The sequence below is a fragment of the Oppia nitens genome, unplaced genomic scaffold, assembly GCF_028296485.1.
Source record: "Oppia nitens isolate AA-2021 unplaced genomic scaffold, nextdenovo-longstitch-racon4-pilon3 scaffold6_pilon_pilon_pilon, whole genome shotgun sequence".
Classification (NCBI taxonomy): Eukaryota; Metazoa; Arthropoda; class Arachnida; order Sarcoptiformes; family Oppiidae; genus Oppia; species Oppia nitens.
In genome coordinates this window covers 2,212,459-2,227,416 of record NW_026533250.1, presented here as the reverse complement: position 1 = coordinate 2,227,416, position 14,958 = coordinate 2,212,459, and the positions used below count along the sequence as shown (strand labels likewise).

The 14,958-nt window shown below is 27.2% G+C and overlaps 3 protein-coding genes across 3 annotated transcripts; 2 read left to right on the top strand and 1 right to left on the bottom strand.

The window, feature by feature from the left end:
- Positions 1–317: 317 nt before the first annotated feature.
- LOC128962589 (mediator of RNA polymerase II transcription subunit 25-like) lies at positions 318–4,629 on the top strand. Its single transcript, XM_054308971.1, has 9 exons — positions 318–616; positions 678–729; positions 922–1,046; positions 1,113–2,757; positions 2,829–2,896; positions 2,957–3,062; positions 3,386–3,535; positions 3,668–3,986; positions 4,044–4,629. Exons 1-9 carry the CDS (start codon positions 486–488, stop codon positions 4,589–4,591), a joined length of 3,144 nt encoding a protein of 1,047 aa, XP_054164946.1. The 5' UTR covers positions 318–485; the 3' UTR covers positions 4,592–4,629.
- Positions 4,630–5,146: 517 nt separating this feature from the next.
- Positions 5,147–6,509, bottom strand: LOC128962451 (uncharacterized). The gene has a single exon (XM_054308826.1). The coding sequence runs from the start codon at positions 6,452–6,454 to the stop codon at positions 5,147–5,149; it is 1,308 nt and encodes a 435-aa protein (XP_054164801.1). The 5' UTR covers positions 6,455–6,509.
- Positions 6,510–8,249: 1,740 nt separating this feature from the next.
- Positions 8,250–10,167, top strand: LOC128962590 (alanine aminotransferase 2-like). The gene is made up of 5 exons (XM_054308972.1): positions 8,250–8,466; positions 8,530–8,628; positions 8,699–8,815; positions 8,880–9,565; positions 9,620–10,167. The coding sequence occupies exons 1-5, from the start codon at positions 8,396–8,398 to the stop codon at positions 10,165–10,167; spliced, it is 1,521 nt and encodes a 506-aa protein (XP_054164947.1). The 5' UTR covers positions 8,250–8,395.
- The last annotated feature ends 4,791 nt before the right edge of the window (positions 10,168–14,958 follow it).

The window sequence follows — 14,958 nt, the reverse complement described above, 5'->3', positions numbered from 1 at the left end:
CAAAAAATTGACAAAACCTTAAAACTTGATTTATAACAAACATTTTTAATCATTTATCAATTAAAACTACCAAAAAAATCACAGTTACAAGAAAATAAGGAAATAAATTAATACATAAAATTAGTACAATATATTTACTATTATTAGAAAGTTATTAATAGTACAATAATTTAAATTAGAAAATTAATAGCATTTGTATTAATTTAATATTATATAAGTTTATACAGTATTAATATTTTAGTTTCAAATTGAATATCATTGAAATTATTGAAATCATTGATAGCGTTGCTTATGAATCACTATATCATACATTAAATGACATTACTTTATGTTTTGAGTTAACATTAATACAGAATTATAAATATATTATATAATAAAGACTTAAATAGACAATAGTTTTGACATTAAGTTAAATACAGTCTAATTAGTTAAGTATTGATACATTTGGTCTACATTTGCAACATTTGATCCAAATTTGTTACCAAATGGTGGTCAGCAGTGCCATCACTAACGGTGATCATCCCGTGGCCGATGTTGTCTTCCTGGTTGAGGCCACAGCTAATCTGAGTCCATATGTCGAAAGCCTTAAAACCAATTATATAATACCAACTCTTGAGTAAGTGAATGATATTTTGGATCAATTAATCGATTAAATACATTGACAATATAATACACAGACATTTCAGTGGTGGCCCTCCCGATGAACGCGACTATGGATTTGATAATAATGTAATTATATTTGTATTAGTTATTAATAGTTAATTGTTTAGTCAATTGAAATGTTTGTCTTTAAGATTATCAATAAAACGATCGGTTGTTATATTATATAAATAATTGATTGATTGGTTGAAAACATTTCAATGAAATAGTTTTGTAAGAATTTGTGGTTAATTTTAAAACACTTATTAATGACTTGTTTAGTATAACTGCACTCTCTATGCTTTGGTGGCCTTCATGACCGTAGACTGTGCTCCCGAACCGGCCTCACAATGTTTTGCTCCGACCACCAGTTCCTATAAGCTGTTGCAATGGTTGGACAAAATCCAGTAATAATGATGATTAAGTTATTGGTTATTGAAATATATATAAATAATGGTATAATTGATAAATAGATTTATTGGCGGCGCCGGAGAGTCGTGTTCGCACATCACCGAAGGATTTAGCACTGCTTTGCAAGTATTTGATGACTTCACGACTCTTAGAGAGACAACAGCTTCGAGCATAATGTCAAAGACTACCAAACATTGTGTCTTAATTTGCAATTCTCCGCCATATTCTGTGCAAACTCTAGAGAGTCAGACATATGTTGGTCTTAAGATTGACCGATTGGCTGCACTTATGGCTGAAAAGAATATTAATTTCAGTATATTCTCGCCGCGAAAAATGAGTTTTTTATATAAATTGTTTGAAGAGGCCGGCGGTGACCTGAGTCAGGCTCTCAGTAAAAATTACGCTAAAGATAGACGACATTTGGTTTTATTGCGTGGCTTTCAACTTCAAGAACGACCACTTAGTCCACAAATGAATTCAAATGTTGATCAGAAAGTAACACAAAATTCGCCAATAAATCAAATTAATGTCACTCAAGGAATAAAACGGTCACTATCTCCTGTTCCTGGGGTACAGTCTGCACCTATTGGCCCAACAATGACTCCCGTGACTTCAACTTCAAATATAAATCCTCAAATGCATGGGTCCGGACAAATAATGCCTCGAATGTCGCACCCGAATATGGCAAACACGGAAATAACAATGTCTTTTCCACAAAACAAAGTTCCGACACCCGATACCATTATAAAACAGGGTCGCGGGTCTCCCATTCCCATTTCGACGTGGGCTCCGCAGCCCAATGCTCCTACACTTTCAGTTTCATCGTCACCTTCACCTACACCAGGAGGTCAAGCATTGAAAAGTCAATTAAGTATGAGACCACCCGTTAGAGTTGGTATTCCACCACAAATTATATCGAGTGGATTACAATCAGGTTTTCCAAATCAAATTGCGTCTGGCATTCAACTTCCAAATGCAGTTCCAAGTACTCAAATGCAGACACAATCTAATGTTCATCAAAGTAATAATTTAATTCAAACGGCGCCAACTTTAGTCAATTTAGTGACACAACCGCCTCAACCTATTAAACAAAACATGGTTAATGTGCCACCCATTAGACCCGGACAACCACCACGTGGTCAGCAACCGGTGACACTACCGTTTTCAGGGCCTCAAACTCCTTCACCATCACAACAGCAGAACACATCTTTACCAAACATGCAACGAGCAGTTTCATCGCCTTTAATACAAACCCAATCAGTACCGTCTCCAATGCAATCAACTCAATCGCCGCAGCCATTCCCCCAACCCGTCACAACAATGACCCAAATGATGCCATCACAGTCTCAGTTTGTAAATACAGCTCCAGGTATTCAATCACAACAAATGCAAAAAGAGCAAAGACGTCGCGTTTGGTCCGGAATTATTGAATATCAAGAAAAACCAGTACAACCCGGACCTATAAATCCGGCAAATCGTATCACTTACTCATTGAACTGTCAAATATCATGTTATGTTGTGAACGGTGAACCAGAAATAAATGCCGACAAATGGCCCGAAAAGTTGGTTTTGTCTCTCTTACCAAAGCAACTAATTATGAGATTATTTCCAATGCTTAAAAATGGTTCATATCATATAAATCTCCATTTTGCTAATGATAATGACCAGGGATTGATGAAATTAAGCAAATTTATGAGCACTAATTGGGTTTGTAGTTAATGATTATTTATTATAAATTTATATATTGAATACCAAATAAATAATTATTTAAACAATAGGTCGGTTGCATTCAATTTACAGCAATTAATATCCGAATGATGATAATCTTATATATGCCTGAAAAAAGGTGATTATCTTGTGTTTACCAATTGTAAGATAATTGATGGTTAAATTGTATATTCCATAGAATGTATATGGGATTTGTTCCACACGACCAGGAGGAATTCTTCAAAGCCATGAGAGATATCATTGAAACACATAAGAAGGAACAACAGGCAAAACAACAAAAAATGGTAATTCGTTTTATTTAATATAACAATATTTGTCATAACATTGAAATCTCATCACATTTTGTCATTACCTAACATTTAATTTGTTTTAATACTATCATAAGCTTTATCTTAATATAATAATTGAATTTTATTTTACTAGAATAGAGTTTCATATTTTTATTTATTTTAAAAACCATTGATATCGTTAAGGCAATGATACAAATTAAATGTTTCAAATATATGCAAACATTTAATTACAAATTTTCTTGTTTGAGTTATAGAAGAAATTTAAATATAAGAATGACATTTAAATTAGTTTTGTTAATGAAAACATTGTTTATTAGTTGGTGGGCACCGGTGGCCAACTGCCCATTCAACAACAGTTAGGATTAGGTCAACCCCAGGTAAACATTTCTGGACAAATTCCCGTTCAGATATCAGTTCAGTCAACACAAGCACCGCCGATAATGTCTGCGCCCAACAGTATATTTCAGGTATTGATCTTATTTGACACTCATTTTGTTGGCGACCTTTCCTTTGCTTTCGACTCTTTTATATTTAATGCATAAGACATGCATTTTATGAATTTATTAGAAATTCAAAACATTTCATTTAATAACAAACAGTTGCAGCAAATGTCAGGCGGAACGATGCAACAGACAAACCACAATCCAAATATCCCAACGATGCCAATGAATACTATGCCCACTGGAGTTAATACCGGAGCCATGAGTGGTGTGGCCACACAATCATTGCCTCAGCAGCAAAATGTTCTTCTCAATCAAGCACTGGGACCTATGCCTAACAATCAAACTCAGAACAACTTTATGCCAAATAGTATTCAACAGTTGGTTCAAACTAGTGGACCACAAATGCCAAGCGCTGGCCAAACAATGCCTCAGACCGGACAACCGGCACCAAGTGGGCCGAGTCCTCAACAAATCGGTAAATTATTTTTTTTTAATTTTTTTTCTTGCAAATTGGTTATAACTCTTAATTCAGAGAGACAGAAAAACTTATTGGCTATTCAACAATTGGAACAAACTCTAAAAGAAGCTCAAAGAAAGGAACTCGAGTTTCAACAACAACAACAACACGTGGTATCTGTTGATCAGCAACAACAACAACAAGTCCAACAACAGGGACAGTTGCAACAGAACCAGATTAGACAACAATTGCAGCAACAGTTGCAACAGAAACAACATCTCATGCTTCAGCAGCAACAACAACAGCAGCAACAACAACAACAACATCAACAACAAGCGTCCAATTTGAATAACAGTAATCCACAGCTCAGACATTTATTACAGCACCATCAACAACAAGCACAGCAACAACAACAACAACAACAACAAATCAGAGCTACATTGCCATCACAGCAAATGCTAGTAAATCCCCAAAATATGGGTTTAGTTCAGCAACAGACCGGACAAGTGCCTCAATTTCGACTACAGGGACCTACTCTTAACCAATTAACTCAACAACAACCGCAACTACAACAACAAAACAGAAATAATGTTTGGGATAATAATGGTTTACTTGATTTTTAAATTATATAATCAATAAATTTTAAAATTAAAGAATACTTTATTATTGTATATATTTTTTAATTTTTATTATATTATTTTATATCTTGTTTTTGATTTTTTAAACAAGAATTTTCATAAATTTTAGAATATATGTAAAACAATATTTATTTGGAACTAAATTATTAATAAATGATTTCATGATTTAATTTAATTTAATAGTATATCAATTGATTAGTTATTTAATTTTGTTTATATTCAGTACAAAATATAATTTAATATAATTTATTTTATTTTAAAACTATAATTAGTTGAAATTAATTAATATTAAACAATTATTTTTTATTTAAATATACAATTTCTTAAATAACAAGTCTTTTATAAGAAATAAAATCATAATAAGAAGTAATTATAAAAATAGTTTATAAATTGATTAATTTTTAATACTTTTAAAATATTCACAATTTACTGTAAATACAGTGTATTTGGTTTTAATTTAAATTAAGTTTTTTTAGTAAATTTTAGTGAATATTAACTAAAAAATGAATATAAATATTGAGAATTAAAACATTTGTGTAATTAATCGATAGAAGACAAGTATACGGGAGAAGTGATCTGTTCAATGGTATAGGTGTTATCAAACCAGACATGACAGGCGACATCATATATAGGTAACCTCTTGTGTGGATTCGGTTCAATGCAGTCTTCAATTAGATCCATACATTCTCGGCTCAATTCTTTGTTTCTCTTATTTTTCTGTCGATTTGATGTCTTTTGTAAATCGTTTTCTTTTTTGCGCAAAATATCTAAATATGATTTGCGTTTCATGTCATCCAATACATTCTTCATAAGTCTCGGATCTTTTTCGTAGCCAAATGGGTAGTCATTGAATAACAAGATATAAAGACATACTCCGAGCGCCCAAATATCAGCAATGAATGGATTGAATGGTCGTTGTTCTCCAAAGAGTGACTCTTCGTCCAACTTTTCTTTGATGTAAAGGAGGAGGACTTGCGGTGACATAAAGGGAACGGTGCCTCTCGGGTCAAACTCTTTCATTATACCATTTGAATCAATTCGGAGTCGACTTAAGCCGAAGTCAGTTACTTTGAGAGTCACTTTACAATTGGTATCAAACGGACTCTGTTTGTTAAATACCAAAATGTTTCCCAATTTTATGTCCAAATGAGCGATTCCGAGAGCACAGTGAAGATAATAGATGGCTGAAGTGATTTGTGAGAAATATTGTTTGGCCACAGATTCCTCATAAGGCGCGTGACGTTTTCGCTCACTATCAAGACTTCCTCTTTCAGCCAAATCCATGAAAAGATAGCATTTGTGACCAATAATACAATAGTCAAGTATTTTAACAATGTTTGGATGTTTTGATAATCTAACCATTAATGACAATTCACTGATGAAATCTTCTTTCCTTTTTTTACTAATTATTGTTTTATTTCGGTTTACTTTAACTTTTAAGTCCATGACTTTACAGGCCAAGTGATCGGCCATTAGATCTCTTGAATATTGTTTATCCAATTGGTATGCAATGTAAACGATTCCGTTGGCGCCTTCGCCCACAGATATCGACGATAACTCTAACATTCTTTTGTTAATTTCTTTCTTAACATTTTCATTATAGTTATCGTCTTCAGGAATCTCTATGTTTGATACGTCTGTATTTGCATCGAAATCTTGCGGAAGAATCGATGGCTTAATATCTTTGATGTTAACCGCCTGTTCTCCCATATCTTCCATCTGATATGTCTTAGCCCATCCAATCTCTTTGTTTCCACTAATCGGTCCATTCTTTATCTGTTGTTTTTGTTGTCGTTGTTGTGATCGACAACACAACCAATTAACTAAACAACTGAAAAATGAACCCATTTTTTGATATTTATTATTCAATCTCTTATACTAAGTAAACGACTAATACTTATCTAATAATATTTACTAAAACTGAAAACAAATTAAATGAAACATTGATTTAATTTTTAAATTTTACTCAATTGTGTGATTCACGCGCTCTTCACGAGACCAACAATTAGTCAATCAATTAAACAATTAAATTACCACTAATTGTGTAAAACTATATATCAATACTTATGCTATGTCTTAATGCCTCATAATTTAAACTAACTTTAGTTTACAATAAAATCCTAATTTATATTTACTTTTTACTAATTATATGAATATTTACAGAATTATAAAGTGTAATATAAATGTAAATTTAATTATTAAAATTTAGTTCATATAATATATAATTTATTGAAAATTTATAACTGAATACAATATAGCTATTAAACAATAATTTGATAAAATTGACCAAAAGTTATAATCAAAGTTAATCTAAACAATATTACATTTGATTATAAATTTGTTAATAAAATAAATAAAATTATATTTAATTATTTTTGTTTTAAGTTTGAAATTAAGTTCAATGTTAGCGCTCTAAATGTTTGCCAAACATTGGACTCAATAATATTAAATAATACGAAATACAACTTAATATTAATATAATAGTAGTGTTTATAATGTGTTGAAAAACAACATTTAAATCAATTTTCAAAAAAAACTTGAAAAGTTTTGTTTTCTGAAATCTATACGAGCCTTTTGTGTGTGTGTGTGTGTAGCAATTTTTTTGCGAATTTTGAAATTCTGACTTCAGATTCGGTTAGAGGACTACTAATAATGTATTGAAAAGTTGCATTAAAATTTTGATATTTCTTCGGGAACATGGACAAAATGGCGGCCAAAGTAAAAAAAATTTTAAGAAATTTTTTTTAAAGTATAGATTTGAATAAAGCATCAAAAACATGCATAAGAAATATGAATTAAAATTTTCATATCTCTTCGGGATCATAAAGAAAATGGCGGCCAAAGTAACAAAAATTAGGTAAAAATTTTAACGTTTAGAATTGTAAAGAGCATCAAAAATATGATATAATATTTCAGCATATTTTTATAAAATGGCGGCAAAAGTATAAAAAAATTTTAGAATTTTTTTAATTATAGATTTGAATAAAGAATCAAAAACAAAAGTAAAAAAATATGCATTAAAATTTTGATATCTACGGGAACATTAAGAATAAGTATAAGCGGCAAAAGTATAATTATAAATGATTATTTTGTTATACTAAATCATTTGATACCCTACATGACTATAGTTGTTTATTTTGTCAAACCGAGTTATTTGATACCCCACATGACAAAAGTTGAATTTATTTTGTTATACCTAGTCAATTGATACCTTACATGACTATAGTTGAATTTATTTTGTTATACCTAGTCAATTGATACCTTACATGACTATAGTTGAATTTATTTTGTTATACCTAGTCAATTGATACCCTACATGACTATAGTTGAATTTATTTTGTTATATCTAGTCAATTGATACCCTACATGACTATAGTTGTTTATTTTGTCATATCGAGTCAATTGATACTCTACATGACAATATTTATATAATGTATATTTGACCAGTTTTTAAATTTTTATATATTATATAGCCGCTATAACTAATGGTTTTCAATGTTATTCAAGTTTTTTTCTGAAAATGCTTTCTAGCATTCTTAACTGGTTTATTATTAAAAAATGTTTGCTTTGAATATAAGTGAAGTGCAGTTCCAATGACATATAGATAACACAAATTTACTAATAAATTATATATTAATATCTCTTAAATCACTTGAATCTCAATTATATATATATATTGAAAACCAATCGCTAAATAAAATGCCATCAATTTTGTGATATTTTTTATTTTATTTAATAAATTAAAAAGTTTTATAAATTGTATAAATATTTTGAAACAATCATTAAATCATGAATTCAATAGTATTGAAGAAGTGGTCTTTAGTTAGGCATCACTTAAATAGTGAATACTTGAAGACATTGTAAATCACTTGAAGTTATAACTAATAAAATGTTCACTCATTTGATTGTAATTTTTTATATAGAACCAGAAGAATGAGTTCTTCATCGTTATTGACAATTGATTCAATTAATCAAAGAGTCAAACATATGGAGTACGCCGTCAGAGGACCCATTCCTCAGAGGTTTTAACAAACAAATGACAAATAACTAACTAATGATTTGATTGGTGACATGTATTTCATGTGTATTCAGAGCCTCGCAGTTAGAATCACAGCTAAAATCTGGTCAAAAGTTACCGTTTGATGCCGTGATTCGGGCCAATATTGGTGACTGTCATGCTATGAATCAAAAGCCAATAACTTTTTTTCGGTAATTTAAAGCATAATAAATATACCGTAAATGTATTTGAAGTATATTTTGATTAATTTGTAAGTCAAGTGCTATCCGGTGCCGCAAATCCTATTGAAATGCATTCAAATCCCAAAATACCTAAAGAAGTAAAAGAAAGAGTGAATGAGTTATTAGACGGATGTGGCGGTAGATCTGTTGGCGCCTATTCTGAAGCAACTGGAGTTGAGATTATCCGAAGACATATCGCACAATATATTAGAGAAAGAGATGGTTTAGAAACCGATTGGCGAAATGTAGTCCTAACTACCGGTGCATCTGAAGGTGCAAAAGCTATTCTAAGTTTTATCAATACAACGGCTACCGATGGCATTCCTACCGGTGTTATGGTTCCCATTCCTCAATATCCTCTATACTCAGCAACACTGACTGAGTTGGGAATGAATTTAATATCTTATTATTTAGACGAACAAAACCAATGGGCGCTTAATATCAATGAATTAAGAAATGCTTTGCAGAAATCTCGCAGTATTTGTAAACCTAAAGCTATTGTTGTGATAAACCCGGGAAATCCAACCGGTTCTGTGTTGACTAAAGAAAACATTGAAAATATCATCAAATTTGCTGATGAAAACAAATTAATGATAATTGCCGATGAAGTATATCAACACAACATTTGGGACCCAAACGCCCGGTTCTACTCATTTAAAAAAGTAATGCAAGAATTAGGAATCAAACTTGAATTGGTGTCAATGATGAGTGCATCTAAAGGTATGATTATGTAATAATTGTCAAATTATTTTATTATTTTATTTATTAATTTAGGTTTTATGGGTGAATGTGGTCTTAGAGGTGGATATCTAGAGTTATCTAATTTTGATGAAGAAGTCAAAGCTGTATTCTATAAGATGTTAAGCGCGAGACTGTGTTCATCGGTTTTGGGACAAATAGCTATGGATTGTGTGGTTAATCCTCCGCCCAAAGGGACGCCGTCTTATGAATTATATGTCAACGAAAAACAAGAAGTTCTCAAATCGTTGCGAGAAAGAGCTGAACTAATAGCTGAGACATTCAATTCAATTCCCGGTATAGAATCTAATGGAGTGGCCGGTGCTATGTATGCCTTTCCCAAAATTGTATTGCCATCTAAAGCCATCACTGCTGCAGAAGAAAAAAGACAAAAACCAGACTTTTTTTATTGTATGGAATTACTTGAAACCACAGGTATTTGTGTTGTTCCCGGTTCTGGTTTTGGACAAATTGATGGCACATATCATTTCCGAACCACTATATTACCACAAACTCAGACAATGCATAAAATGATGGATAAGTTTAAACAATTTCATATTAACTTTATTAATAAATATAAATAATTGTTATTTTGTTGATTAATATCAAGTTTATAATTAATAATTAGCGTTATATTAAAAATTGTTAAATACTATTTTATATATAGTTAGAACATTAGAAAAATCTTACCGATAAAATAATATTTAAGAAGATCATGAAATTATTTTATAACATAATAATCAATTTGAGAATAATTATGATATATTTGATCAAATAAATATATATTTATAAACAATATTATGATTATAGTTTAATAATAATAAAATCGTGAATTCAATTACTGTATATTTATATAATATTTACACTAATAATGTGAGTACTTACTAATGTAAGTATAAATTTAACATTTCCCTGTATAAGTTATTTAAGTTTTATATTTAACAATTTTATATAACTAATATTGTTTTTTGTTAATAATTTTTATTACATAATAATAAAAAAATATATAAGTTTTATTCTATATTTATTTTATAAATAATTATCAAACATATGCAAAAAAATTGTATGCTATGTTTGTCAATCAATTTTGTTAACAATTTCATTAAAGCAAATAAATTTATGTTAATTTGATTCAATTACTTTCACTGCATAGCATAATATATTTCTTAAATTAATGATTACTGTTTATAAAGTAACTCATTTTAAAATTATTATTATATACAGCAATATTATAATACCTTGAAAATAAAAATCAATTTTATTTATTAAAGGTTTATCAATTAATAATTTATTTGCTATTATATAAACTGAATTTAAGTACTTAAGTAGAGCGATAATTATAATGAGTATATAAAATATCAATTAATAGATAAGATTTTAATTGAATTGCATTGTATTATAAAACAATATAAACCTTAATTATATTACTTTTTTAAAAGTTATTTATATAACTTCAAGTATTCTGAACATAATATTAAAAAATTTTGTATTTGTTTAATTGAATTAATAAACATGTACTAATATATGTTAAATATTATATTTTATTAAATTATTGTTAAATATTATATATTGTATTTTTTAATTAACAGCCAATTGGATAATGAAAATTATAAATTTATTAGTTGTTATTATGTGTTTTTTTCTAATATTTGATGATTTCATTATAGAAGTTGGTATGAATATTATACTGTAGTAAACATATTATTTTAATTTTTATAATTTTCATTAAATTTATAAATTAAATTATAATACAATTAGAGTCAGGATTTGGTAAACGAATGAAGAAAAAGCTTCAGAAGAAAGCAAAAAAATTGGCCAAAAAATTAGTGAGTGATTCAAAAAAGTTATTAAATGACAACAAACTAAATAATGTATTACTTGACTATCACCAAGAATTATAATATTTATTTTATTTTAATGTTTAAAAATGTGATTTAAAAATAAATAATTATATATATATTTTATCTTATTTTTTATAATTGGGGTTAAAAGTTCTAAATATGTATTTACAAAAACTTACAAAATATTTGTGATAATTTTTATTATGAAATAATTTGCGAAAACCCAAAGAATTACATTAAAATTTAAAAATATTTTATATAAATTTTATTTGTCATATTTTTAAACAAAATAATAAATTTAATATTTAACTGAATAAAATTTTGAATAAATTATTTAAACTATAATATTTTTTATTTTATTTTTGTTTTTATGCATATTTTATTCATTTAATTAGAATCTAATTTAGTTATATAAATAAAATTTTAGTTATCTTATAAAATCACTTTTAGCACTTAACAAAAATTATAAATTGTCAAAATTGGTGATTATGTTAAGTAATTTTTTTTAAAGTAAAGTAAAAATAGTGTAATCAAACTATACTATATTATAAACTATTATGAAGATTTAAAAAATAATATTATCAAATATCAAAGTCATGATTATAATAAACAATATCACGAGTGAAACTAAATTACATATTGTTTGTCGATTTTGAAATTTTAATTATTTACTATTTTAAGAATATAAATCTTTATTAAAGTTTGCAAATTTGTATATAAATAAACATTTAGTTTTATTTATTAAACCAAATAATCATTAAAATGTTTATATCATTGAACATCCTATTAGTTTCTATTGTTTGTATTGATATTATATTTAGTCAAAGAGAGCCTATATTTTGTGAAACACCAGTCTTTGACTCAGTGTTTCATTATTATACTAATATAGTGTTTGTAAAAAACAATATTATGTGGAAAGGTATTGTCAAGTCCTCATACACTCTAATTCAAGAGCCGCCCATTCAAATGCCTGAGTTTGGAAACCCGGGTTAGTTATAATTTTCAAAATTAAAATCTTAATAATGATTTAATAATCAGCAAATATTGTAAAGTGCAAAGCATGCTATTTAATACACAATTATATGATTGTTAATTCAATTATATAACAAACAAAACTATTTGTTATAAAATAAATAATTATTTGTTGAATATTTATTGTAGTAATTGATGTGGTGTTAAATATATTGAATAATGAGAGGATTGGGTTTAGTCTTAATGTTTATTTAATTAGTAAAATTATAGTTTCTTTTGTTATATACAGTATACGATAATTGGAAATTAAGTATTAAATTGCATATATTTTAGTAATTATTAGCAGTAAATGAACTTTTAATTCAAAATTTCCTGAAATATAGGCTCAACACTTGTTTCAGGTTTTTTCATCAAACAAGTGCCTCTCTGTCCTCAAAGTTATAACTATTGCAATGAAATAAAAAAGGCCAAAGATTTGTTGTTTTTAAGACAACGGGACAATAGTGGTGTTGAGTCAACTGTTGTCCTCAAATATAATATTACTTATAATATAGTGTCGCCCGCGGACTACCCGTTCAATATGAGTGGACGTATCATGTTTTGGCCCCAAGATTGGGATTATACACAATCTACTGAACGACCGGTCCTTTACTTTGACAGAAACTATGAGATTATGTTTATTGTATTCAGTGGTGAAAAAGATAGAGTTTCACTTCATTATAACAATATCTCTACAATCGATTGGTACAAAAATATGAATAAAGTATCGCTTAATACTGACATCAAATTTGTGGGAATGTTTCAAATGAAAGATAAGGCATATATTGTTGGAGAGGATCCCAACGATCCCATCGATAATAGAGAAACTAAAGTCTATCAGTTAGATATCAATACAAAAACATTTATATATACGGTTAGTTTAACCATTAATGCGATACACTATTTATAACTAACTGTATTTTTAACAAAAATTTCATAAATATTTAAATAATATTAAATTCAAGGAAAAATTGAGAAAATTTTTTGGATGTATAATAAATAATATACCGATTAAAACATCGACTCAACCAATAAATAATGAAATAGAAAATGAAGAAAACATCAAACAATCTAAAGAAAGTGATTCCAAGAGTCAGTCAATAATCATAATAGTTGTGTCCGTCGTCTTAATTATTATAATATTTGCATTTATTGTTATATTTGTTTTCATACGAACTAAAGGTATAATTTAAATGAAAATAAATAATAGTATTAATAGATTTAACATAAATAGGAAACAAGATCTCGACTCCGGCACCAAAACTTGTTGTTAAACCTAAAGCCGATGAAACTGCTACTAGAGTTTCATCCATTGAAACAATACATTCAACAACTGGTCATTTCATTAATGAAAAGTTGAAAAAACCCAAAAAATAATTATTTAATATTAATGATATAAATTTTAAATTACTATTCATATATTAAATATTATATTTTAATAAATATATTTTATATATTATATTTTAATAAATATATTTTATATATTATATTTTAATAAATATATTTTATATATTATATTTTAATAAATATATTTTATATATTATATTTTAATAAATATATTTTATATATTATATTTTAATAAATATATTTTATATATTATATTTTAATAAATATATTTTATATATTATATTTTAATAAATATATTTTATATATTATATTTTAATAAATATATTTTATATATTATATTTTAATAAATATATTTTATATATTATATTGAAAAATAACATTTTATTCTTTTAAATAACTGAACATTAAAATAAAATAAATTTTAATATTTATATTGTATTTAAATATTTAAGTATTTAAGTATTTACATAATAAACAATATTTCTAAACTAAATTTATTCTAAAACTTTTTTAATTTAACTCTGAATTTAACTAAAAACATTAAATTCAGAGTTAAATTAAAAAAAAGTATTATAAATTTTTATTTATAAATTAATATAAAATACTGTATTTTAATTGTCACCAATTTTATGCTTATGAAAAATATAATAACTATATACCAGAATAAACTTATAGCTAACATTAATTTACACAATTTATACTACTTTTTATAGTTTTTATCAAAACATATTTTGATAAATCTATAAGTTATTTGAATGTATAACTATCTATATTTACAAAATAAATCACGAAAGTTATTTGTTAATCAATATATGAACTAAAAACACAATTACTTATAAAAATAGAAAAAAATAATAAACAAAACAATTATAATATGGTTATATAACTGGTAGATCTCTAAGTGTGTTCACAATTATTACTTAACTATTATTTCTGGCAGATATCCCATTGAAATAAATTAAGAAAATAAGTAATGAATAACATCTAAAATAAAAATATTTCATATGATTTTATTTTCTATTTATTATTTTTAACTTTCTATGTATTACTACATGTAGTTATTGTTATGTTATGAATTGAATTTCAAATACTGTATTATATATTTTATTTGAACTATCATTATTGCAAACAGTAGTAAAGCTAAGTTTATATCTTAAAACAGTTTATTATACAATA